General features: G+C 38.2%; 1 protein-coding gene across 2 annotated transcripts; it reads left to right on the forward strand.

Annotated features, from left to right (window-relative positions):
• The first annotated feature begins 6,619 nt into the window (after positions 1-6,619).
• muc2.1 (mucin 2.1) lies at positions 6,620-22,092 on the forward strand. Of its 2 annotated transcripts, XM_087178303.1 has the most exons (45): positions 6,620-6,702; positions 6,827-7,082; positions 7,177-7,291; positions 7,546-7,633; positions 7,727-7,860; positions 7,965-8,181; positions 8,530-8,655; positions 8,761-8,875; positions 8,963-9,113; positions 9,233-9,346; positions 9,443-9,512; positions 9,644-9,781; positions 10,365-10,529; positions 10,697-10,791; positions 10,878-11,004; positions 11,132-11,387; positions 11,548-11,600; positions 11,699-11,802; positions 12,038-12,189; positions 12,311-12,449; positions 12,981-13,091; positions 13,178-13,357; positions 13,556-13,795; positions 13,893-14,049; positions 14,324-14,452; positions 14,640-16,268; positions 16,422-16,892; positions 16,998-17,167; positions 17,826-18,000; positions 18,106-18,353; positions 18,526-18,709; positions 18,802-19,012; positions 19,128-19,303; positions 19,436-19,505; positions 19,705-19,805; positions 19,897-19,928; positions 20,016-20,193; positions 20,298-20,402; positions 20,495-20,535; positions 20,662-20,784; positions 20,909-21,007; positions 21,129-21,257; positions 21,344-21,383; positions 21,459-21,582; positions 21,749-22,092. In XM_087178303.1, the coding sequence occupies exons 1-45, from the start codon at positions 6,627-6,629 to the stop codon at positions 21,951-21,953; spliced, it is 8,019 nt and encodes a 2,672-aa protein (XP_087034429.1). In that variant the 5' UTR covers positions 6,620-6,626; the 3' UTR covers positions 21,954-22,092. The 2 variants fall into 2 exon arrangements, with proteins under 2 accessions (XP_087034429.1, XP_087034428.1); XM_087178302.1 differs by having other exon boundaries at positions 14,640-16,892.
• Positions 22,093-24,154: the final 2,062 nt, after the last annotated feature.

Raw genomic sequence — 24,154 nt, forward strand, 5'->3', positions numbered from 1 at the left:
GGCTGTTGAGGTGTGGCTGGAGGAAGCATGTACTGTAGGCTACATGTACCTTTTTTCATTAGCCCTAATTCAGAGCTGTGTGCTGTCTGAGTTTAGTGCTCATAAAGTTCACTATAACCTCACTGTAGTGATTGTAAAGTTTTAGTGACTCATCAGCACTGGTTCAAAGTCACACAATACATTAACAAATACTGTACTTGAGTGCCATTTTTAGGTAGCCTACATGTACTTTTCTTGAGTATTATGTTTCCATTTTCTGTTATTTTACACTTCTAATCTATTACATGTCAGAGTGATTTATATGATAATTCTGTTCCCCTTTCTGATAAGGCACCAAGGGGTTTGTGAGCTGTAATAAATGGTTTTATTAATATTTGACAAATCATTCACCAAGGCTTTAGGAACCGTTTCTGTTTGTCTGTATGTGGGATTCCAGTTGGGCCAATGGGTGTCAATATTTTGGGGCAGACAATACAGGTAGGACCCTTTCATTGAGGGACAGGTGTTGCTAGATGGAGAGGGCATATAGTTTTACGTCACGCCAGGTATGCTGCACTTATAGATTAAAATATCATGTCGTTGGGATGTTTATGGACACTGCTTGACGGAATCCTGTGTATGTTTTGTGGACTACAATGGTGAAAATAAACTTTGCATCATAAACAATAATAGAGAAAATTGAACGATATTTCTACTATACATCACGTCACGTCTATGCAGCCCCACAGCGACTTAAAGTTTTAGCCTTAGCCACTATTAAAGCATTAATAGGAAAAACATCTGGGTTAGCAGTTCGTGGAAATCATCCTACAGCATGACACTCTGACACTTCGAGCTCTTTCATTCATTATATGGAAAGGGCTGCGGGACATCTGGCCCAACATCTTTTTATTAGCTGCAAACTTATAGTGGTATAATTTATTATCTTATACATAGAATTTGGCTAGCTGTTGATATGTATGCAAAACTTAAAATTGTACAAATATAGAGTCAATACAGTAAAATGTAAAACAAGGTTTGCAGTTATAAATGTTCGTATTACATCAATCCTTGGTTTTTCCCGATTTCTAATGAGGTATTAGCAGTAGTGACTGCAGTTGTAAATATTAATAAATCATGTGCTCTACAATCAAGTCTGCAGCTGGACATGTTAATAAGCTGTTTTTATGAATGGATTTTGATCCAGATGTCCTCCAGGTCTTTTCCAGAGGTACAGTATAGGCAGTCCAACAGTCCATTGGAGAGGTCTCCTCAATGAATTAAAGAGCTAAAAGGACAAAAGTGTCACAATCTTGCAGCCCAAAAGCTGTTCTTATTAATGAAATATAAATATGTCATCTATAAAGTACAACTAAATGATATATTAACTTTCAATAAAAAACATTATTTACAAGGAAGTGGTACAGATACATTTAATCACTTATACCTCACAGATCCTGATTAATAATTGGCCAATAATCAATTACTTGTTAAGGAATGTTTGAAACAAAAAGGTTGAATATCCAATGGTTACATCTTCTAATAGTGAACATTTACAGTAAACAGAATCTCTTTAGATGGTTGATTGGGCAAAACAAGATGTCGTCAAGTCAAGTCAAAGAAGACGTGCTTTGTCTGTTGGGTTTTGTGTGTCATTAACCGCACAGTCAATGTTGCCTTTACATACTTTCATGCAAACAGAAAACTTGGCTCTGGCACAAAGCAAACACAAAAGCTTGTTCTGGCTGAGCCTTGGCACGATTAAATGTAGCTGGAGTTGGAAGACATGAAACGTGTTTCAGTTGCATCTACTTTTTTACTTGAAAGTAAAGGTTATAAAAAACAAACCAATGGGTATTTTGTTTCATCACTGTTTTGCAGAGCCTGTCAAATGCTAGTTTGAGGGAGTTACGGAAAGTCCAGTAAAGTGCAAAAAAAATAAATAATTATGTTGGTTGGTGGAGACATGAAACCTAAATTTAACAAGAATCTCTTTCATTCTACATCACAAGATTCCCTCTCCAACACACAGATCTCTTCCTGTGAATAAAATCCTAACTTTCTTATAACTAAAATTCTCATTTTCATTCTCAATTCTTGAGTACATTTTATTTTACATTACAATTGACTGTAGTAAATGTAGTAGTAAATGTTAGAAACACTACAAAGCCTGCATACACTTTAAATAAAATTACTACTTAAAAACTGAATGTAGAAAAATACTGCAGCAAATTCATGTATTTATACTCTTCTTTTTGTTGTTCAGTATTAAGTGTCAGTTCAGTCTGTTTTAATGTAAGTTTGAATGTTAAACAGTATTATTTCAACATGTATTACAAAATCATGAATGTTCCCGCCACTAATCAGAACTGTCTTCAGGTAATTTAGCGTCAGCACTGTCCGACCAGATTCAACACAGATACATGCTGTCGGACTGCAATATACATTTTACTCATTAAGCAGCTGTCCTCTGGGAGTGGTGCTGTTTGCACTTGGAGGAGCTGCCACTACAATCGAGAACATGCAGAATAACATCTTATGTATTTGCAAGTTATAACCAAAGGTAAAAAAATTAGCAAACAGCTTTTGTAAAACTGAATGTGTAAGGTGGGATGTAAAAGATCAATTCACCAGCTGGAGCAATTAATATGCTCTTGAACTGTATAACAGCCAGATAAAGATACAGATAGAGGCAGAGCACAACCATATTCCCATGACTTTGTTTGAGAATTGGAGAGTTTGCCATATAACATGATGCCAAGTTTTATGTGACATTGCAGGTAGGATGATTGCAATCAAGGATGTGGGCCTGATAGTCAGCAGCACATCCTGTGTTATTCATAATCCTGATGCAATTTAGAGGAAACAGTACAATGTCTTACCACATCAAAACAAATATTGACAGACGCCCTGGTAGAGTTCAGTTGTTGAAGCCCTTGTTGCATCTCCATCTCTCTCTTTCCCCTCGTTCCCTGTCATTTCAGTACTGTAGCCCACCATGTACTACTATCAAATAAAGGCACAAATGCCAAAAAAATACCCCAAAAAACTAAAACTAAAAGTAAAACTACATTAAACATATACACAACGCAAACAAACTCAATTTCATTATCCTCGTATCTTGTCAACTGATGTCATCAGTGATCATGGGTCAATCAGTCCATGAAGTTACGGGCCGTCTATGTGTCCCTTTCATTTTTAAAAGACAGCTGATGAAAAAAAGAATATTTCAACTCCTCAGACACCTCACTTTGTCCTGTTGTATATTCTGACACATGCTAACTAATGGGTTACAATTAAGTTTCATCCCTAATATCTCTTCCTTAATTTTACAGCAGTTCTGGAAAGCATTAATTAATGAATCCATAATCCCATTTTTCAGTTCTCTGATATGCCACTGCCATATTAATGAATTCTGTCTCACACAAAACACATTCCATACATTATCTTACATTGGATTGGCCTATCTGCAAATTTTTATTACATTTTTGCTTAATCCCAACTTTCCCTCCATTTTAAACTAACATTATATTTCTGCAAGAATATACCAGTAACTATATTAACTATAACTATATATAGAATATAGTTAACTAAAAAATGTCAAAAATGAAATGTTTTTATCAAGCACATCTTTATTTTTCAAAGAATGCCTTGTAAACTAGTAAAGTTATGGAGCCTGTACATTCAGTTCTGGTAGTTTACTTTGTGTGTATTCTTGAGAACTAACAAACACATTGAATAGTTTTCCTTTCTCATGAAACATTTTTGATTTTTTTTTTTAAATAATTAATAACATCCATGTTCGCATGTACAGTTGCAGTTGGAAGTTTATATACACCTATGCTGAAGTCATTAAAACTAATTTTTTTAATCACTCCACAGATTTCATGTTATCAAGGCTAAATGACACAAGTTAGTTAAGAGTTAATTGGAGGTGTATCTGTACCTAAGTCCCTCTTTGCTTGACATCATGGGAAAATTAAAAGAAATAAGCTGAAATAAAAAACAAGTCTGGTTGGGAGCAGTTTCCAAATACCTGAAGGGTCCATGTTCATCTGTATAAACAACAGTACACAAGTAGAAACGCCATGGGACCATGCAAGTGTCATACCACTCAGGGAGACGTGTTCTGAATTCAGAGATTAATTTACTTTGGTGCAAATAAATCCCAGAACAACAACAAAGGACCTTGTGAAGATGCTGCAGGAATCAGATACAAAAATATCTCTATCCACAGTAAAACGACAAGGGGACAATGATTTTACTCTCTAGAGAAAAGGCCCGTTGTTTCATCAAACAAAAATTAACTTCTTGAAAAAAAGGGTGAGAAACACCATCCCAACTGTGAAGCACGGGGATGGAAGCATCATTTTGTGGGGGTCCTTTGCTGCAGGAGGGACTGATGCACTTTACAAAACAGTTGACATCATGAGGAAGACATCATCTTAAGACATCAGCCAGGAAGTTGAAGCTTGGTCGCAAATAGGTCTTCCAAAATGACAATGACCCCAAGCACAGTTCAGACGTTGTGGTAAATCTGGCTTAAGGACAACAAAGTCAAGGTATTGGTAGTGGCCATCACAAAATTCTGGCTTCAATCCAATTGAAAAGTTGTGTGCACAACCGAAAAGCACACAAATTCATGTGTAAGTAGGGATGCCTACAACCCTGACTCAGTGACACAAATTCTGTCAGGAGGAATGGGCCGAGATTCCAGCAACTTATTTTCAGAAGCTAGTGGGAAAGCTGCACAAGACGTTTGACCCAAGTTAAACACTTAAAAGGCAATGCTACCAAATACTAACAAAGTGTATGTAAACCTCTGACACGCTGGGAATGCAAAGAAAGAAATAAAAGCTGAAATAAAGCATTCTCTCTATAATTATTCTAAAATACCACGTTCTTAAAATTAAACTGTGATAACCTACTTAAGAAAGGTAATCATCTTATGTATTTGCAACATCTACTGTCTTCTTTCCTGGTTTTGCTGGTGCATTGCCATCATTTTTGCAAATAGTGTGACTGTCACCAGGAACATGTGTTGTGTCACATCCGTGCTCACATCCTCACATGTGGGTGTAAAATTCAAACAAAACAGATCCCTGTGATAAAAAAAATGATTGCTTCATAACTACCAGTGGTCAAAAATACAGAGGTTACCTTTAATGTGCTTCACAGTAGCTTTATTATAATATTATGGAGAATTGTGGCTAAATAAAATATGGCTACTATTTAAATTCGGTAAAAATCTTTTCTAATAGCAAACAAATTGGTGATCAGTAGTGTATAGGTCTGTCAGTCGAGCCCTAATACCTCACCTGGTGATAATTATTCAATATATCAGTTTTATTTCTCATGGACCCTGTAGCATTATATAATCTGAAAAGTGACAGATTTAGGTATAACACTGCGTCAATGTCCATCCTGAGATCAAGTAGTCTGAAGAATAAAGACTGTTCCCCAAAATCAATATAGTTACAAGAGACATGCAAACACGTATAACCTAATATGCCTTCACATTGAATTCATGAGGTTGTATTTGAGGTTCAAATTACAGGACTGCTCATTCATTTGCAACATTGCCTACAACCGGTAAATATAGAAAATATCAGAAGGACAAAAGGACAGAGGAATACAATACAGAAAAATCTGTGCTGGTAAACAAATCTTTTATTTGCCAATATACAGCATGGTAATATTGTCAAACCCTGCCCTGAATGAAATCTGGATGAAAGGTGATTTAAAAAAAGCAACATCCTTAGTGGAAACACTGATTCCTTGTATCTAAAAAAAAAAAATACATTTAACATTTTAGACTGATTGAGTTTGTTAATGATCCACCTGCCTATCAATTGTAAAGCAGATGGCAGATAGGGTGACGTAGGTTGTGTTTAAGGCAGCATCATTAGGTGACTCTTACACTAAGGTCATTGTCTCTCATCAGATCTCAACTTTCCTTTTAGTTATATAGCTTTGTCAATATGATCCTTGTGCCTAAGTTCATTTATGCTCATTAAAATGTAAATTATTACTATTTTATCTAATCTTGTTAGTTGACCTTGGGGTCAAAAATGACCCACCTTCACTAAACTCCTAAAATGCTTTCAAGAAATGTTTATTTTGTGTTTGAAATTGTTTGAACTTGAGTCATGTATGGGGTCGTGGAAAAGTGATGCTGCACCTGCACAAGAAAGTTTTAGTTCTGTCTAAGATCAATCCGTAGCACACATAAACTCAATTGCTTGTGTGTCTGTGGTTCTGTGTAACTGACTCTGTGACTGTGATTCTAACTGCCAGGATAAAAATGACCCTAAGACAATTTTTGTACTCTGGTGGTGTACAGCTTACATAGGAATAAAGGCAATATTTAACTTTTTCTAGGAAAAGTATTCAAGTTAAATTAAGTAAAATTTCAAGTTAAAAAAAATTAGGGAGTTACCCTAAGACAACACAAAGGTTCATATGTAATTTGGCACCTGTGACATATGTGATAAGCCTTGGACATCCTTTCAACACATATTTGTCTATGGGATAACACCAAGAAGAAAATGGGAGGGGTCAAAATATATGCAATATGAATATAAAGGGCCATTGAGTGCTGTCTGACTATTACCTCCTTTGGTGACATCAAGCCCACAGTGGCAACAATGGGGTGGAGACGTGTGTCGCTGTGTTTCCTTGCTTTGTCTGTTGCCATTGTCACTGATGTTCAAGCCAGACTGGGTAAGATGCTTTTCAGGACTCTGTGAATGGATTGTTGTGATTAATTTATACATACTGTATAAATGTACTCAAACTGCTTTTTATACTTTTTTTCTCTTTTTTATTTTATTTTTATTTTTCTCAGTTCGCAACCATGTCAACAGCATCTGCAGCACATGGGGCAGGGGGCACTTCAAGACATTTGATGGCGATATATACCAGTTCCCTGGTATGTGTGAGTACAACCTGGCCTCCGACTGCCACGAGACCTACCAGGAGTTCTCTGTGCACGTAAGGAGGAAAGAGGAAGATGGAAACCCTATAGTCAGTTATGTGGTGGTCACCATCAATGACCTCTCATTCCACCTCAGCAAGAATCTGGTCAATGTGAATGACGAGCTGTAAGTAAAAGACCTGTGAAACTAGCTCTGCTTCTCTCTTCTGATGTGTTCATGATAATGTTATTAAAAAAAACACACATTCTCTGTTTCCCAGGGTCAAATTGCCATTCTATCAAGGAGGGGTACAAGTGGAAAGAAATGCTGTTTACATCAAGCTCCAGTCCAAAGTCGGCCTCACTGTCATGTGGTACCTTGGTGATTCAGTCATGGTAAAAACTTAAGATAATGGATTTTATATTCTACACTCCAGGTCTGCTCAAAACACATTGTTGTGTCATGTAAAGAACATTAGAGCTCTCAGATACACCAGGCAGAAATCTATCCACACAGCTCTCCTTCAAGCATCTTATATGATTCACACACTTTAAGAAGAGAATTGTAACACTGTTTTTTGTGTTTCAATATTTTAATAGTGTTATGAAGTTAGTTTGAAAGATTGTTATACCCTCTTGCTGTGTTGCAGGTGGAACTAGATCGTGACTATGCCAATCGTACTTGTGGACTTTGTGGAGACTTCAATGGTGTTGCAGTCAATGAGTTCATTCATAATGGTATATATGGTTATTCACTTTATGGATACACTCATTTCATCAGTCATGCACCGCACCTCTTGTATGTAATACCATGAATGTAATTATATGCAGGTCGCAAAATTAGCCCAATTGAGTTTGGCACCAAACAGAAAGTCCACCTTCCAAACGATGATTGTGAAGACCCCTATGAAGAGGAAGATGACTCACGCGAGGCTAGGAGTGTGCCGGATTCATGCAAGCAGTTTGTGGGTTTATGATCCTCTAATTTATATATACAATAGTGATATGTAGCAACATATAGCATTTCAAACTTTGGTTCTCCCACCCATCATGTATTTTTCCCTTTTAGCAAACCACCTGTGACCAGATGTTGCATTCAGAGTCCTGGAGCTCCTGCACCAAACTGATTGACCCTGAACCTTACATCCAGACATGTGTGCAGGACATGTGTGGCTGCCCCAACACTACAAATGACTTCTGTGTCTGCAGCACACTGTCTGAGTTCTCTCGAGAGTGTTCGCATGCAGGAGGGCAGCCTCCCAACTGGAGGACACATCAGTTCTGTGGTAATGTTTGCTTTTCTCTGCTTCGTTATCACCTTTATTTTTTAAACGGTGTGAGGTGGAAGGAGTATTACAATACTGAAACCAGCTCAGTAAAAAACAACTAATTTAAATTGAATAAAAGATATTGAGTTACTATCTGAACATTATTTTAAATTATACATTTTCTCATGCTGCTCTGATTGATTATATTATTTATTTATTTTTCTTTAAAAAGAAAAAAACCTTTAAAAACAGCATAAAGAAAGGCCAGATCTGATGTAAATAAAATTTCTTACACTTCTGGAAAAAAAAAAATTAAACGAGTCCCTTCCTACCTCTGTTAATTTCAATTGTACCTTATCTTCACAGCTAAAAAGTGCCTACACAACATGGTTTACGAAGAGAGCAGTTCCCCTTGCATTGAGACTTGCAAAAATCAGGGCACAAGTTCAATGTGTGAGCACCACAGATTGGATGGCTGCGTCTGTCCACCTGGTGAGTGATCTTCCCATGTGAACCTGTGTTTCTTACTACATAATACAGTGTTGAGAGTTTCCTGTTTCACCTACAATTACCCTTTTATATAACCGTCTCCTTCAGGTACTGTGTTTGATGATATTTCTAACAGAGGATGCATTGCTCAATCTAAATGTCAGTGCTACCACAAAAAAATCTATAACCCTGGTGAGGTTTACCGACAGGACCAAGATGAATGGTGAGTCAAATGTTTCATAGTGTAAACAGAATGTATTATTTGGGTTGTGTTCATGTTATTGATATTAAATTATTTGGCATGTTTCAGTACATGTTTGAAGGGTGGATGGGTTTGTAAGAGCCTTGAAACACCTGCTACATGTGCAGTTGAAGAGGGCTCACATGTAACTACCTTTGATGGGAAAACCTACAACTTCCATGGAGACTGTTACTACACCCTAGCCAAGGTGGAAAGCAAGGTGAATGAGATATTGCTTTGCACAATTAAATGGCAGAACAAATATAATCAATTGATGTAAAAAAAAAAAAAAAAAAAAAAAGCTATCTATTTAATTGCACTTTGCTCTGTATTTTGCAGGATGATGCAAGTCCAAAGTTTACCATCATGGTCCAGTTGGTGCCATGTGCAAACCAAGAGTTTGACACTTGTCTGAAAACCCTTAAAATCCTGCTGAACAATGACAGAAACAATGTGAGTTCAAACCTGTCAGTTAAAACGATTGTAGTTATTTATTATTCCACACTGATATCTGCAACATTGAAATGATCATTTCTGTTTTTTTTCCAGGTATTAATGTTCACTTCAGATGGCACAGTAAAGCAGAACACGCAGCCCATCAGTTTGCCCTACCACTCAGGTGGGCCAGACAATAAGAAACCCTGAAGAGAACATATTATTGTCTTCTTTCATTTATGCTATGACATTTGGCAAATGATCTTACTGTTTCTTGTTGTAATGTTTCTTACAAAAATGTTTCTTCATCCAAAGGGGACATCAACATATTCCAGGCTTCATCCTTTCACATCTTGCTCCAGACCACTTTTGGGTTGCAAATTCAGATCCAGCAGGTGCCTCTCATGCAAGTCTACGTCAGACTGGACCAGAGCTACAGAGCAAAGACACGTGGTAAGTTTTACATTTGTCATAACACGAAGCATTCAGTCATCATCAAAAATATTTCAGTACATACAATACATTTCCAATAGATTATTATACCATCTAATGGGTAGTGAGGATGAAAACAATAATCTTAATTTATTTGTATATTTGGATACTAATTTTGCCACACACAATGTCAAACCAACCCAACAGATTTACCTGAAAAAATGCTCGAAGCTACAATAAAATTAGTTGTCTGTGACAATACTGACTGACACAGTTAACAATGAATCACTGTCAAAACGTGTTGGTGAACACACATGTGCATGATAATGTTTGGTAAAACTCTTTATTTAATGGTTATTATTCATTAAACTAATAACTCCCCAGAAGGAAATTTGAATACAACACAATATAAATAGATAAATACATGATGTTCATCTTAATTCAAGTTAACTGAATTAATGAATCCCTAAAAAATCCTATAATACATCTCCATTTTGCTAATTTCATTACAGTAATTGACACTTTCCATTTTCCTAAGAATAGTATACGTATAAGTGCCGATACTCTAATAAAATTAAATGTCTAAAATATTTGGTTTCTTCAGGTTTATGTGGAGACTACAACATGGTCCTGTCTGATGATATGAAGACACCTCAGGGGATCGTCGAGGGAACAGCAGTAACTTTTGCTAACTCATGGAAGTCTAAGGTCACGTGTGAAGACAGAGAGGAAAGACTTGAAGACCCCTGTTCCCTCAGTATGGACAATGGTAAAAAGTAGTGGATACTTCTTTTGTTGACAAACGTGTTTCTTAGATTGATTCTCTGCCTTAAAACACTTAGTTCCAGTCTTTAAGTATGTTTATATATTGAAGTGCACAGTCTAACACAGTTGAGGACATGAAAAATAAAAGGGCTGCTGTTTCTTCATTCTCAGAGTTGTATGCCAAACACTGGTGCGCCTTGCTGCAAAATCCAAATAGTACCTTTGCACAATGTAGCTCAGTGGTGGATCCTGAGATGTATTACAAGGTACAGAAAAATCTTTCAGTTTGTCTTTTATTGAATGAAATTTTGATGGGACTGTAGTCCACTAAAACTGTTTTTCGGTTGTGCAGCGATGTATTTATGCTAGCTGTAACTGTGAGAAGAATGAGGCCTGCCTGTGTGCTGTCCTGTCCTCTTATGCACGGGCTTGTGCATCAAAGGGAGTGTTCTTGAAAGACTGGAGAGAGAATGTGTGCGGTAAGGATTTCTTTCATTCTGTTGTGGTAAAATGAGGTGCTGATTTCTAAAGTTTGATTAACATTATCGCTTTCATTAGTTAGTCATAAACTATTAACTAACTATCCTCACATTGTGCACAAAACAGACAAATACTCAAAGAGCTGCCCACCATCCCAGACCTTCTCTTACAAGCATCAGAGATGCCAGCTGACCTGTAGATCACTCGGTTCTAAGCAGCAAAGCTGCACTTCTGACTTCTTGCCTGTGGATGGCTGCTCCTGCTCTGAGGGTTTCTACCTAAATGAAAAGGGCATCTGTGTCCCCATGGCAAAGTGTCCATGCTACCATAATGAAGAGTACATTAGGCCAGGAAAGTCCATCAGCATCAAAGACGAGCACTGGTGAGTTAGTTGTTTCCAATTTCATGACTTCAAATCAGTTTTCCTAGACTTCAGCAAATTTGGTGCAACTGTAAAGGATGCACATGAAGGTTTATAGAAACCGAATGTTAAGTTTTTAAGTACCTTTATGTTGCATTTTAAATCTTTGTCCTTTTTCTAGTGTGTGTACCAATGGAATGCTTCATTGTCGTTCTTGGAGAACCCATTCATCAAGTACGTTTCTTTTTTTTAATGTTTTATATTTGTTTTTTTAACTCAGCACCGTCATTTGGTTGATATGTGTATTGAATCTGTTTCTCTTTCGGTTACAGCATGCTCTTCTCCAAAAGTGTTCTTCAACTGCTCCACTGCGGGCACAGCAGAGCTTGGAGTGCAGTGTGCTCGAACCTGTTTAAATCTGGACAGCAATGATTGTGTGAGCTGTTTTTACTGCTGTGTCCAAGATGGCCTCTCAGTCTCAAATAAAAGATCTAATATTTATTTTCTGAATTTAATGGCGGACAGTATGTTACACTGAAGATGTAACATGCTGTGCATAGATACACTAGTGTCTACAATAGTTTCTAGACATTATTGAAGAGTAATTTTTTATCAATATCATTAATGTTTGCATTTCTTTTTAAATCCCTGTGATCTGTCTATCTCTCCAGGCCTCCACTGAGTGTGAATCTGGCTGTCAGTGTCCCAGTGGCCTCCTTGATGATGGCAAAGGTTCCTGTGTGAAAGAAAAGGACTGTCCATGTCAGCATAATGGGCATCTGTATGCCCCAGGAAAAGTAATTCGCAACAAGTGCAACAACTGGTATGACCTTGTTTTTTATCATATGTATAATATAGCACGGTAAACAAATATTATCTTGTGTTTCACTTATTTGCAGTATGTAAAGAACTGTGTTACTATTAACCATTTTTAATGCGTCTAGTACCTGCAAAAGTGGAAAATGGGATTGCACAAAGAAAAAGTGTCAAGGAACTTGCATTATTTACGGGAGTGGTCACTACAATACATTTGATCAGCAAACATATGCTTTTCAAGGACATTGTGCCTACATTGCTGTCAAGGTAAAAAAAAAAAGCATGCACACATCATTCCAATGACAGACTGTGTTCATAATCACTCTCTTATTTAAACACTGACTCCCTACATAGTGGACACTCAGTACTTTACTTAATAGTGAGCAGTAAATTTGAATTTTATATATTTACATCATCATCATCATCATCATCATCATCATCATCATTTTCATCATCACTGACATCTATAAAATGTAGTGTGGGATTGTTAACAGAAGGTATTGCACATGCCATATACACTAGTGGATACATTTACAATATCAGATAAAATGGCAGACAGTAAATGTAGTGCACTATGTAGAAAACAAGGAGGGATTTTGGACACAGCCAACATGCTCAACATATTATGTTCTGTCTGGTACCATCTCAGAAGTTCATAGATATAATATTTATACAATTATTTAGCAATCTTAAAGTATTTTAGACTAGTAAAGGTCAAGCTAAAGTTGATTTGATCAGTTGTCTCTGTGTACTATGATGCAAATCTGCAAAATGTTTAATAAATGTCTCTCTTTTAAGAACAAATGTGGCAATAAAACAGCACAGGACACTTTTGGAGTTATCACAGAAAATGTACCATGTGGATCAACGGGCACCACATGCTCCAAAACTGTCAGAATCCAACTGGGGGTAAGATCTCATCACAACACCTGATACTGTATTCTGGCTTAAAATATTGAACAATGAAAGTAACAGAAATCTCCTCAACATTGCAGCGAAAGGAAATCAAATTATCAAAGGGTAAATATGAAGAGGAGGACCTGGAACATGGCACTCACGTTCCGTACAAAATAAGGACGACTGGCTTGTATCTGGTGATAGAATCTGCCATTGGTCTGACAGTAATCTGGGATCGCAGAACAACAGTTTACATCCACCTGGAACCAGGGCACAGCGTGAGTCATAGTAGTTGTTTTAGTGATGATGACTGAAATCTCTGATTTTAAGAGTTCAGAGCTAAAGTTTTGAGACTGTGTACAAGTTTTCTGTAGTCTAGCTGTCTTTGTAGATCATCTTCTTCCATCAAAAAAATGCTTGTTCAATATAATATTGTCCCCGTTTAAAGAAGTAACTGTCTGTTTTTGTTTGTACAGGGAGAGGTATGTGGCCTGTGTGGAGATTTTGATGGCAATGGCCAGAATGACTTCACCACCCAGGGTCAGTTGGTAGTGAGCAATCCTATAGAATTTGCAAACAGCTGGAAAGTGTCCAGCACCTGCCCAGATGTGGAAATGAATGGTGACCCTTGTGTGGCAAATCCCAATCGACATCACTGGGCAAAAATGATGTGTAGCATTATAACTGGAAAAACGTTCAAAGATTGCCGACAAAAGGTAATAACAGATTTGTTTCTATTTTATCATTATATAAAGTTCCATGGTTGGGATCATGTTTTTAAACATCTGTCATCAATTTTGAATGATTGAACAGGTAGATCACCTTCCATTTTATGAAAACTGTGTGAAAGACTCATGTGCCTGTGACACTGGAGGAGACTGTGAGTGTTTCTGCACAGCTGTTGCAGCTTATGCTCAAGCTTGTAGTGAGGCTGGTGTCTGTGTTGCATGGAGAACTCCAGAAATCTGTCGTAAGTACACAGCAATTTTACCGATTGGTCATTAAACTGAGTTATTTCAGCCTTTTCTGGCCCAAGACTATTGTTAGACCCCAAAGTTCTTATGACCCTTGCATTTAGAGATTTAGAGAAAAGAAAAGACATGTTCTGTGAGAATGTATTTGGTGAAGTTCAGGTTTGAATTCCTGTTAACTTGGTGACACTTAATACAGAGAAAAATGTAGTTATTTGAATCAATGTTTCCTTTATTTAAATGCCTAACATACCTTATATCATTTCTTCCTAGCTGTCTTTTGTGATTATTACAACAGCCCAGGTAATTGCAGTTGGCACTACAACCCATGTCACACACCTTGCTACAAGACCTGCTTGAATCCAGAGGGAACTTGTACCAACCCAATACCAGAACTGGAAGGTAAGAGGTTAACTCAGAGTGTCTCACCTCAGAGTAATGTGCTAGTTAAAATTTTTGGCATACTTTATTTATCAAAATAAGAAAAGAGTTTCAAAGATCACTTGGCCAGCTTTATTGCCCAAGATCTAAAAAACAATGTAAACAACATCATGGGAAAACGTAATATTTTGTGATGGGATTTTTACAGGCTGCTACCCCGTATGCCCCGAAGATACGCCCATATTTGATGAGAACAAGCAGATATGTGTGGAAGAATGTGGGGGTTGCTTTTACAATGGGAAAAGATATAATGAAGGCGACGTTGTTTTCAATGTGACTGATAACTTGGGAATGTGCTACTACGGGATCTGCATCAATTCAACAGTGAAATTTACAAATGAAACCTGCTCAACAACAACTGTCCCACCAATTGCATCAACAACTACACCCAAAACAACTACTTCCACCACTACACATATTACCACAACAACTGAACCGCCAACCACATCTACAAGACCAACAACCGAACCTACGACTACAACTGTAACACCAACCACAACCACAATATCTACAATCTCACCAACAACTACTCCTTTTACCACTACTACTCCATGTATTACAACGTGTGAGTGGTCAGAATGGTATGATGTCCATAACCCAAAATCTGACAAAAGTGACTGGGAAACATATGAAAACATCACAAACAGTGGGAAAGAAATATGCAACAAACCCAAAGAAATTGATTGTAGATATGCAGATGATCCTGACAGGGACTTCAATGACTTTGTGAGTGAAACTGGCCAAGTTGTTACGTGTGACGTGGGATATGGTTTAATATGTAGAAAAGAGGACCAGAGAGCACGTCCATTTAAGTGCTTCAACTATAAGATCAGAGTATGTTGTGAGGTACAGATATGTGGAACGACAACACCTTTAACTCCATCAGCTCCATCAACTCCATCAACTACACCTCCAACTACAACAGTACCAATCACAACCACAAAATCTACAACACCATCAACCCAACCTCCTACTACAACTGAGGAACCAAGCACAACCACAAAATCTACTACACCCTCAACCGAACCTACGACTACAACTGAGGAACCAACTACAACCACAGAATCTACAACACCATCAACCCAACCTCCTTCTACAACTGAGGAACCAAGCACAACCACAAAATCTACAACACCATCAACCCAACCTCCTACTACAACTGAGGAACCAAGCACAACCACAAAATCTACTACACCCTCAACCGAACCTACGACTACAACTGAGGAACCAACTACAACCACAGAATCTACAACACCATCAACCCAACCTCCCACTACAACTGCAGGACCAACTACTGTTTCCACAACTGAATCAATAGTAACTGGTTTTACACCAATTCAATCTACGCAGAGTCAAATTTTCACAAATACTGCACCAACAACAATAAGTACGCTGAGTTCTACAACACCACCAACCAAACCTACCACAACTGAAGGACCAACTACGACCACAAAATCTACAACACCATCAACCCAACCTCCCACCACAACTGAGGAACCAAGCACAACCACAAAATCTACGACACCATCAACCCAACCTCCCACTACAACTGCAGGACCAACCACAACCACAAAATCTACAACACCATCAACCCAACCTCCCACCACAACTGCAGGACCAACCACGACCACAAAATCTACAACACCATCAACCCAACCTCCCACCACAACTGCAGGACCAACCACGACCACAAAATCTACAACACCATTAACCCAACCTCCCACTACAACTGAGGAGCCAAGCACAACCACAAAATCTACGACACCATCAACCCAACCTCCCACTACAACTGCAGGACCAACTACTGTTTCCACAACTGAATCAATAGTAACTGGTTTTACACCAATTCAATCTACGCAGAGTCAAATTTTCACAAATACTGCAACAACAACAATAAGTACGCAGAGTTCTACAACACCATCAACCCCACCTCCTACTACAACTGAGGAGCCAAGCACAACCACAAAATCTACAACACCATCAACCCAACCTCCTACTACAACTGCAGGACCAACCACGACCACAAAATCTACGACACCATCAACCCAACCTCCTACTACAACAGAAGGACCAACTACAACCACAGAATCTACAACCTCATCAACCACCCCTCCTACCACAACTGCAGGACCAACCACAACCACAAAACCTACAACACCATCAACCCAACCTCCCACCACAACTGCAGGACCAACCACAACCACAAAATCTACAACACCATCAACCCAACCTCCCACTACAACTGAGGAGCCAAGCACAACCACAAAATCTACGACACCATCAACCCAACCTCCCACTACAACTCAGGAACCGAGCACGACCACAAAAGCTACAACACCATCAACCCAACCTCCTACTACACCATGCTTCTGTGTAGTTAATGGCAAGCATTATAAGCCAGGTAAAAAAAACAAAAATTACATATTTCTCTGACAGAATTTGTTCTCTTTTGTTTTAAATGTTTATGACTGTTTAATGTATTATTTGTCTTTCTTCTCATCTTAAGGGGAGGTAATATTTTACAGGGAACACCTTGGATCAGGTTTATGTCTCACAATGATATGTTCTAATACTTGTGAGATTCGCAACAAGACAGAAATCTGCACCACACCTGTGCCTACATCTACTCCTACAACCACACCTCCTGGACCTATCTGTCCTGAATGGGGCGTAGTGGTAAGAACCTTCTTATCTCATGTCGAATATACTTAGAGCACATTTAAAGGTTCTGTAAATGATTGTCACTGCCACTAAATGTTACACTATACCACCTGCATCTGAGACCAAAACAAATGCTTCGTCAGCCACCCTTTGCCCCCCTTCATGTTCTTAGCAAATTCTCACAAAGCCCAGTGAAAGCAGTCAGTAAACACACAAAAGGAAGTACAACTGAATAAAGTTACCCTGTGTACACACTCACGCCCATGCTAGCACTGATGTAATATGCACAATATTGGCATTAAGGCAAAAAGTGATAGCAACATTTGTCAAACAAATTCATAACATCGGTAAAAGCGAGTTAACTAACGTTATCAAGCCAAGCCAAGAAGAACTAGTTTCCTTGTCAGGCTGGAACCTTTTAATCAGTCGTAGGGCTCTCCATCTCAGCAAAGCCAGGTGTGTGTTTGTTCCCTGCTCAGGTCACAATTACTCCACTATATCTTTACCAGAAAATATTTGTGTCTTGCTAAATTGTTGTGTAAAACCTCTTTCACAGAACCTTTAACGAGCACATTTTCACTTTTAAAGAAAATAAGCTTTTTTGCACTTGCATATTTTGCTAAATATTTCAAAATACCACTAATTTTACCCTCTTTTTTTCTCTCTGCAATAGCAAAATGAGACCTTCTATTTGTGCAACTGCACCATGGCCAGATGCATTGAGAACAATACAATTGAAATAGTCCCTTATGAATGTCCACCCCTTGAGAACATCACTTGTACCAATGGAAAGAAACCAGTTCTTGTTTATGACGAGCACTACTGCTGCCAATATTATGCTTGTGACTGTAAGCCATTCTGTGGTTAAGGATCCATGACACATTTATTGACTCTTATGTTTCTCTTTTAAAACAATTTTAGATTTTGAACTTTTTTTTGTTGTTTCTTGTCAGGTGTATGTGAAGGCTGGGGAGATCCACATTACATCACATTTGATGGATTGTACTACAGTTATCAAGGAAACTGTAGTTACATTTTGATGGAAGAGATTTCACCAAAATATCAGTTGAAGATTTATATTGACAATGTCTTTTGTGATCCCACTGAAGATGTTTCTTGTCCAAGATCAATAATTGTATCATACAGATCGCAAGCTATCAGACTCATCAACCATAACCTTAATGGAGCAGTTGAATTGGAGGTAAAACAATACATGGCCATATCAAAGTTTTATTGTATGTTCTGAAAAATTCACCAACAAATAACAATTAACTTGAACTGAGTATATAATTACTGTCAGTTTAGATGATGGATCTTTTTGTCTTAGTATATTATGTTTTTTCTTGTCACTAGTGTATTTTTTTTCCATGCAGGCACTGAAAAATGAAAAACGTCTGAAACTACCTTATTCACAAGATGATATTAGGATCATGGATTCTGGCATTAATTTGGTTTTGGAGATCCCTCGCCTAAAAGTTGTCATTACATTTGGACTAGTTGGCTTTAGCGTTAACCTTCCATTTCAGTACTTTGGCAAAAACACGCAGGGCCATTGTGGTAAGAGCATCCCTCTCTCCAGTGCCATATTAATAAATTACTAGTTTGAGGTTAGACTGTAATATTAACCCGTTTTGTGACTGTATTATCAGGAACATGCAACAACAACCAAGCAGATGACTGCATGTTGCCTGGAGGCCAGCTGGTGAAAAGTTGTGCAATGATGGCCGACTATTGGCTTGCAAAAGACATTTCCCCGCCCAGCTGCAAGATACCACCTGTGCTGCCCACCAAAATACCTGAACCTGAACCAACTGGAACTTCATGCACGCCAAGCGATATATGCGGCCTGCTTAAGAGCAGGTAGACATTCACTAATCCATTGTAGCAGTTCACATACATCCTCATAACTTTGACATATTGCAATGAAAACTCAATAGCATTTTAATTTGAGTTATTGTTTGTTTTACTTTCACAGTGTCTTTGCAGCGTGCCATCCCTTTGTCTCCCCTGACCATTTCTACCAAGGTTGTGTTTTTGATAGTTGTCATCTTTCCAACAAAGCAGTGGAGTGCACAAGTTTGCAGACTTATGCTGCTGCCTGTGCTCAGGCTGGGGTTTGCATTCACTGGAGGAACCAAACAACACTATGTGGTAAGCAACCCCATATTATTATTTTCCTGTAAACATTGGGACCAGTGGAATCAGGAGGGGTAACTTAATTACATTTGTTGCATTTAGCATATTTTCAGTTTGAACCAATTGAGTTCTTTTCTTCACTAACAGCAAGCGACTGCCCATCAAACAAAGTTTACATGCCATGTGGTCCTGCAGAACAGCCAACCTGCGAAGACGGGTAAGTTTCAACAAAAATGGAGTGTAATAATTTTACGGTTCACACACTTCCTGTGAGTAGGGGCATATAGGAACATGGCAATCAATATTTTTTATTAACAAAATAGTGATAGATACACTGTATTAAAGTAACTCTGTTGTAGAAAAGTGAAAGAAATAATGTAAAGCAACTGTTCCTTCCTGATGATTCCATGTTGCAGTCCAAATGAATCAACTTTGAACTTCACTACTGAGGGTTGTTTTTGTCCTGATGGAAAGAAACTGTTCAACAAAGAGTCTGGCATATGTGTTGATAAGTGTGGTGAGTATGGTGTATATCCTCAAGTCTTATTAATGTGCTGAACATATTTTAACAATAACAAAGCCTTACAGGGTTCATTTTTTTCCTACAGGATGTCTTGATTCTCAGGGCATTCCTCGTGAGGTGAGTCTTTTGTTTATGCTCAGTTAACATCCAAACGTGTATTGTTGCAAGAGACAATAAAATCACTACTGTGGTTTATTCTTTCAGTTTGATGAGAAGTTTGAGCACAATTGCCAAAACTGCATCTGTAAGGAGTCCACCAAGACTGTGACTTGCAAGCCTAAGGTGTGCCCAGTACCACCTGCAGCAAACTGCACCAGTCCAGGGTTTGTCCTTGTCAACCAAGCAAATCCGTCAGACCCCTGTTGTTCTGTCTATGTTTGCCGTAAGTCATGTAGCATCAATACACATTTGTCTTCCAGATTTTTCAGGATGCTGTAAATTGATAATGATTCTTCAGGATGGCTCACTGTTTTATCATCTCCACAGAATGTCAAAGCAACACTTGCCCAGTTTACAACATGAACTGTCCAGTTGGACATATCCCAGTTGTTGATGTCCCTGAGGGAAAATGCTGTCTAGAGCATACCTGTGGTGAGCTCATTAATTCATAGCTTCAACTTATATAAAACCTGATGATCTCAGTTACATTTTTAGGTAATTTCAATTCTCTTATTCTTATCTAGAGCCCAAAAGAGTTTGTGTCCACAGAGAGACTGAATACCAGGTAAATAAGAAATGGAAATGTGAGGATGGTAGTCTCATAATTTGTTTATATATCAGATTTTTTTATTAATAATTTCTATAGCACTTCAAACTCTGAGTATGACCACATTTCCTCTTTATTTGCAAGCCTGGTTCTTCAGTTCCTGGGCCTATATGTCAAGATTGCACCTGTACTAATGAGGTGGATCCAAAGACTGGTCTATTCAGAATAAGGTGTGAGTTTCAGCAATGTCAAGTGGACTGTGAACTGGTAAGAGTAAAACCATCCATCATATTCATAAACACTTACACATACAATGCAACTTGTTTTTCCTCAGAGTAAGGGTAAACTTGTAAAACTGGACACGGCAACTTAAATCTCTCTGTTCTCTCAGGGATATGAGTATAAGGAAGGTGAAGCAGATGAATGCTGTGGGAAGTGTGTACAGACACACTGTGTCTTCAGTGTTAATGGTACCAATCAACTGTTGTCGGTAAGCTTATCATCTCTGTTTTTCTGTGTATGTAAATGTTTAAAATCTCAGCATTTTGATGTGCGTACTCCCGCTTATGTACCTGTGTGTGTGTGTGTGTGTCCATCTCTCTGCTCTTCAGAAAGGAGACACCTGGTCACCACCTGACAGTAAATGTGAGCAGTACATATGTGTTAAGAGTGGTCAGACTTTAACAACAATCAGATCACACATTGTATGCCCACCTTTCGATGAGAGCAACTGCCAACCTGTAAGTATCACTTTCAATGATTGTTTATGTCTGCGAGGACATAAATTAAAACAAATTATGCTGATGTTGTGTATTTTCCTCCTAAGGATACAATTCAGACCGCAGCAGATGGCTGTTGTACAACTTGTAAGTATGACATTTCCTATATTTTTAGCTAGAGGTTATATGAAAACAAACTAATTGCATGTCTTTTCTGAAAAGGTGTGGAGAAAGAGAAAGCCTGCAAGTTACTATCCATGAAAACCATTGTTAGGCAAGGGCGCTGTGAGTCTTATGAGGAGGTAGAAATGCCATATTGTGAAGGATCCTGCAATACTTTCACCAAGTAAGTATGAGATTGCTCATACAGTATATACAGTGTATAAGCAGTATATACAGCTTATACAGCACCAAGTCAGAAAGCCATTCAAATTTGGAAAGTTAAAAAAATGTTTAGGTGTAGTTAGCATAGGTTTTTATTTTTTCATTTACCCTACCTCTTCTTTCTCCAGGTACTCCCAAGTAGCAGCAGGTATGCAGCAATATTGCTCCTGCTGTAAGGAGACACGCTTCAGCAGGCGTAGTGTTAACTTGCACTGCCCGAATGGAGACGTGGTTCCCCACTCCTACATCCATGTGGAGGAGTGTGGCTGTGACCAATCAGAATGCACCAAAGCTGCTGGACACCTTTCTCGCAGGAGGCGAAGCTTACCATAGTGTAACAAAAAATCGGTCATCACATTAATGGATGTGGGCCGTAAAAGTTCTTCCCATATTATTCATAATATATTGATTGTATTAGTGAAAGTATAGCAAAAGTATTTATCAACTGATCAAATAAAAAGATGCAACTCTGTTCATGTCTGTTCTCTTGTATTGTTTTGTTGTGTTACTACTACTAGTATACTATCGTTATGTTTCAAATAAAACGTGACTATAAAACAATAGAACAGAACACAACAGAATCAAGTATCTTGACTGTGTTTGGTGGAGTAGGTAGGAGTGAGTAAAGCTGGAGAGTGATACTGGGGGAGATGTCTGGGAGGAAGGGGGTGGGGTACTGCTGAATAAACACTATATATACACTATACAGATAAATTCCATTTTTCAATAATGAATGAATGAATGAATCCTCCTCCGTACATCATTACAGAACTAACAGAACTAACATTTTCATATGTCTCTTGGGCTCCGTCTGCTGGGTCTGAATAAACTCAACGCAAATCATCACCAGAGCTTATCCTTTTAATATAACAAATTCAATACAGATAGACTTATCACAAACACTGTGTAAATATTTCAGTAAAGAAGTTAAACACAAATTGAATAGATGAGCATAGTGTAAATTTATTTAGCTTTTCTATTTACTTCCTTGCACTGAGGCAAAGCCAAGCAATGATGATGTTTAAACAGAGCACTCAGTTGTGCATAGCCGACATGCAATTTAATTGGGATGATCACGTAACCAGTCTCCCATCCCAGCATTTATAAAAGTGTTTAGCTTTATAAAACTTGAAATGCTGTTCACTAAAGTTCATTTATCCATTGTCTTCTGTGGGGTTCCTCAAAACTAAAGCGGAATATGAAGTTATTTTGCATGTTCTCAAATAGCGTCTCACATGGGAGCTCCTCCAAGGGCAAATATGGCTTCCCATCACTTACACAGTTGGACAGCTGTATGATGAGGAAGTTCAATTTCCCTGTGATGTGTTGATTCAGGGAGGGCAGTCAATTTGCCAAATTCCCCTTAGAGAGTTTTGATTAGAGGCAGGACTGTTCAGGATGTAATATATATTGACATAAGACTATTTAACTTGTAACACTCCTCATTTCACAAACACACTGAGATGACTGTTACTAAGTTGTTTTAAACAAAGTAGTGTGTTAGAGTACTGTACACATGTTCCTGTCGTAGAAACACAACACAGATGGAACAGATGGCCTTTTGACAAGCATGAAAAATGATGTGAATCATATATTTTGAGCTTCACGTTCACCAGATTTCAACAGATGCAATAGACAGCCATTCAATAACCATCCAAACACCAAATGAGGGAATATTTTTTGAAAGAGTGGTGTCGCATCACTCACCAGTTGGCAACTACCACGTCTGGAGGCTAAAGCCAAAGTGGAAGCACATTCAGGTGCAATATAACTGACGTCTAATAGACCCTGACTCCAAAAAATCCTGGCGTCATGTTAGTCTAATTCAGAAAGCATAAACTTCTCTAAAGTTAGCCCCCAGTCTAGTGGCTGAGAAGTCAACAAGGCATTACTATTATCTAACACATAGTTTTTCTCATGTGTAGCTTGTAGCTGAAGTCATTTGGCAAAGCGGTTCAGTTTTTGCGTTCAAGTGTTAATCTAAGAGCAGCGAAAGCTACTGGTAAGGGAAAAGGGGCATGCTAGACTGCTAGACTGTCAATACCTGTTTCATAAGTCTGTTAAGTCTTTGTCAAATGTTTAGTCAATGAATGAGCAAGTGAATTGTTAATTTACTTAACAGATAGAGAGGCACAAACCATATATGCAAAGGATCAGTGAGTAAAATACATGATTCCTGTTTAAGTATGCATGAATACTAATCTTGCTTTCTCAAGAAACAGGACATGGATTAAAAATGGCATACAGTGCAAAGTATCATCGTCTGAAAATGAATTACAGCTTAGCTGACACGTTAATGTTTACCAAAGAAAGAAAATAGTGCTATGGAACCTAAGAGTGGTTGATAGGATGCTTTATGACTCAGACAGATGCATACAAGCAATCTCTTAAACGTATGTGATCTTTGTGGAGACAAAGGCTTCCAGGGAAATATCTCCTCCTAAACTGCAAACATCCAGCAAGGTATATTACAGGTCATTGACGTTGTGCTGTACCATTTGGCTTTTCAGGAGCCATCGACCATCTCAGGACAG

The sequence above is a fragment of the Seriola lalandi genome, unplaced genomic scaffold (assembly GCF_002814215.2).
Source record: "Seriola lalandi dorsalis isolate HSWRI2012SDOR001 ecotype SW California unplaced genomic scaffold, Sedor1 jcf7180002054682, whole genome shotgun sequence".
NCBI lineage: Eukaryota > Metazoa > Chordata > Actinopteri > Carangiformes > Carangidae > Seriola > Seriola lalandi.

Excerpts from the sequence above, each read along its gene's own strand:
- muc2.1 (XM_087178302.1), top strand. The coding sequence starts at position 6,627 with ATGGGGTGGAGACGTGTGTCGCTGTGTTTCCTTGCTTTGTCTGTTGCC. Across the intron at positions 7,083-7,176 it reads GTCAATGTGAATGACGAGCT|GGTCAAATTGCCATTCTATC; the intron begins GTAAGTAAAAGA and ends TCTGTTTCCCAG. Across the intron at positions 9,114-9,232 it reads TAGCCAAGGTGGAAAGCAAG|GATGATGCAAGTCCAAAGTT; the intron begins GTGAATGAGATA and ends TGTATTTTGCAG.